The following is a 2752-nucleotide window of genomic DNA, read 5'->3' on the forward strand; positions in this document are numbered from 1 at the left end:
GCTGTTCAACCTGGAAGCGACCTCGTTGAATCCGAGCTCGCTGATTTAAGTGCTCGTTGAATCCGGGTTACTTTTATTGATTTTAAAGAAGGAAAAAAACGGGGAATCTATCTCATCTCGTTGAATCCGAGTTCTCGTTGAATCCGAGCTCGTTAAATCCGGGTTTCACTGTAGTTTTTTAGGGTTTTTTTTTTATATTGTTTGTTTACAAGTATGTTCAGTTGTTTCGTGTATAATATGGGTTGTTACATGGACGTTTACTTATCTTTTATTTTTTTCTTTTCTGAGTTTTTAAAACAAGAATTTTATTTGTTTGGAAAGTTGTTTTTTTTAATTTACGATCTGAGTGTGACCCGGACCCCTAGAGTGTCGGTCACGGACTTTGGGCCGAAACATTTGCTTGAAGGGGCTCTTCTCTCACATTTATTCATTTTTAAATTTGTCTTTCATTTCTCACAAAATGAAGTAAAGGTGACTTGTAACCTTCATCTTTTTAGCATTTTTGAATTTCAATATGACTTTGATCTTTTTGCCATTATAGATTTCATATGTCATTCATATGTTGGGGGCTCCAGTGGCTAAGTGAGTAGTGAGTTTTGACTCAAGCAATGTCAAGTAAGTGTCGGTGACACGCGGATCAGATGGGTGGTCACTGGAGTGTGTCCTTGAGCAAGACACGACAACCCTAGCTCAAATTACAGGGCGCTGCACAGTGGCGACCGACAGTGGCATTGTTTGTAAACTGTTCTGTATTTGTGTAATAGTGTGTATTTATGTATGTATTTATGCATGTATGTATTTATGTATGTACGTATTTATAATTATGTATTTATGTATGTATGTTTGCCATAGTAAAATAAAGTGCCCTTCTGGGACAAATATAAGTGTAATTTATTTATTATTTATTTTTATTTATATAAATGCCATTTTGGTTCCGAATTCCCAAGCCCATAATGATCAAATTTTGTTATGACCTTTCCCCTAGCATGAACTCGAGTTTGAAGCTCATGGGATGGGAGACCGTGTATTCTTGATCTGGCCCATGGTGCTACGTCATAAGATAACACCTGACAGTGTGCTGTATACTCTAACCCCTGAAGGTACGTAACGTATGAGAGGTGAGGGTGGGGGGGGGGGGGGGGGGGGGGGGGGGGGGGGTGGATGCGCGACACTCGTACCATCATCATCATCATTGCCTTTCTAATCCAGGATCGTGACAAAGGCCACGAAAAACAGTTTGCACCCTTCCCTACCCTAGGCTAGCCGCTTGATGCTAATCCATGTCTTCCCACTTTTCTGTATAATGATACAGATATATAATATAAAGCATGCTCTATACTCTAACCGCTGAAGATACGTAACGTAAGGAACGAAGATGGGGGAGGGGAGTGTGAATGTACAATAAAATATTGAATGGTAATGACAGACTTATGGGACTGACAACTTTGGAGTGCATTGCAGACTCCAGTATGGCAGGATCGGGTGCCCCCGCCTCCTAAATGATTTAAATAGCTTAGATGAGGGGGTAAAAAGACCAATACTAAAAAGGGACTCCAATACCATACCCCCCCTAAAACACACACACACACACACACACACACACACACACACACACACACACACACACACACACACACACACACATTTGTGGTGAGACATGGAAGATAGTTTTGTTCCGTTCTGATGACGAGAGGGTTAATAATGACTTTTCCTGAGGAAACAGTTCGCTCTGGTGGACGAGGGGGTGACGAGGGCTCACACAGACGCTGTCTTACAGTCTTTGTTTGGTTTTTATCTAGAAAGAGTTTTACGGCACGATCAGCACAGATTAGTGTGTGTGTGTGTGTGTGTGTGTGTGTGTGTGTCTGTGTGTGTGTCTGTCTCTGTGTGTGTGTGTGTGTGTGTGTGTGAGGGGGGGTAGGTGTGTTTTTCTTTTGTTTGTTGTTCTTTTTTTGTGTGAGTGTTTCACGGCACTCGCAACTGCATAAGGTCATGTGAGCGCGAGGTCAGTTAGTAGGAAATGTTCCATTTTACCCGGTAGGCGGCCGAAGCCTACTTTATCCATTTCTATTTGAGTAAAGGGGAGCACAACGATACAATCACGGCCATTTTGTGCCAGGAAAAACAACAACTGTAAGACAGATTTCGTTTTAGTAGAGATTTTTACGGCGCTCGCAATTGCATACGGTCATATGAGCGTCAAGGGGTGGATGTCAACGGAGAAGTCCTTACGGAATCGGGCTTATCTGCTCACCTCTCAAGCCCCAACAGCATAAAGTCTGCTAAGACTATGAAGGCACCCCGGAAATAGCAGTTACAAGAGTGTGACAAACACACAAAAGAAGTAGAGAAAAAATAACGATAGTAAGGATGAGGAAAGAAAAATCAGCAGTTCCTCCTATGTTGTTCCGGCACAGTAGGAGCATGACATTGATAAATCAGCTCATTTACAATTCTACTGTGCGTAAGAGCATGTTTATATCCCCCCTTTGGGAACAGCCTAAAAAACGCTTCAGTCAGTAGCACTATCCTGGTCACTATCAGCGCAGATGGGTCATCTTTGGGGGTTTGTCTGTTTGAGTAAAGAGAAGCACAGCGACACAATAACTGTCATTTTGGGCCAAGAACATAAAAACGTAACACAGACGGACAGAAGCAACAGAGGGGAAGTAAAGAAGTAGGACCTACCAGTGGCGCCCTCCAACCACCCACACACACAGACAGAAGCAACAGAGGGGAAGTAAAGAAGTAG

General features: G+C 42.6%; 1 protein-coding gene across 1 annotated transcript in view; it reads left to right on the forward strand.

Annotated features, from left to right (window-relative positions):
* The window catches only part of LOC101856468 (ATP-sensitive inward rectifier potassium channel 12), a gene marked incomplete in the record, with an annotated part of 16733 nt that overhangs the window by 7884 nt on the left and 6097 nt on the right, over positions 1-2752 (forward strand). Inside the window, 1 exon segment of the mRNA XM_013088554.2 lies at positions 986-1100. Coding sequence (XP_012944008.2) covers positions 986-1100 — 115 coding nt within the window.

The sequence above is a fragment of the Aplysia californica genome, unplaced genomic scaffold (genome assembly GCF_000002075.1).
Source record: "Aplysia californica isolate F4 #8 unplaced genomic scaffold, AplCal3.0 scaffold00761, whole genome shotgun sequence".
Taxonomy (NCBI): Eukaryota; Metazoa; Mollusca; class Gastropoda; order Aplysiida; family Aplysiidae; genus Aplysia; species Aplysia californica.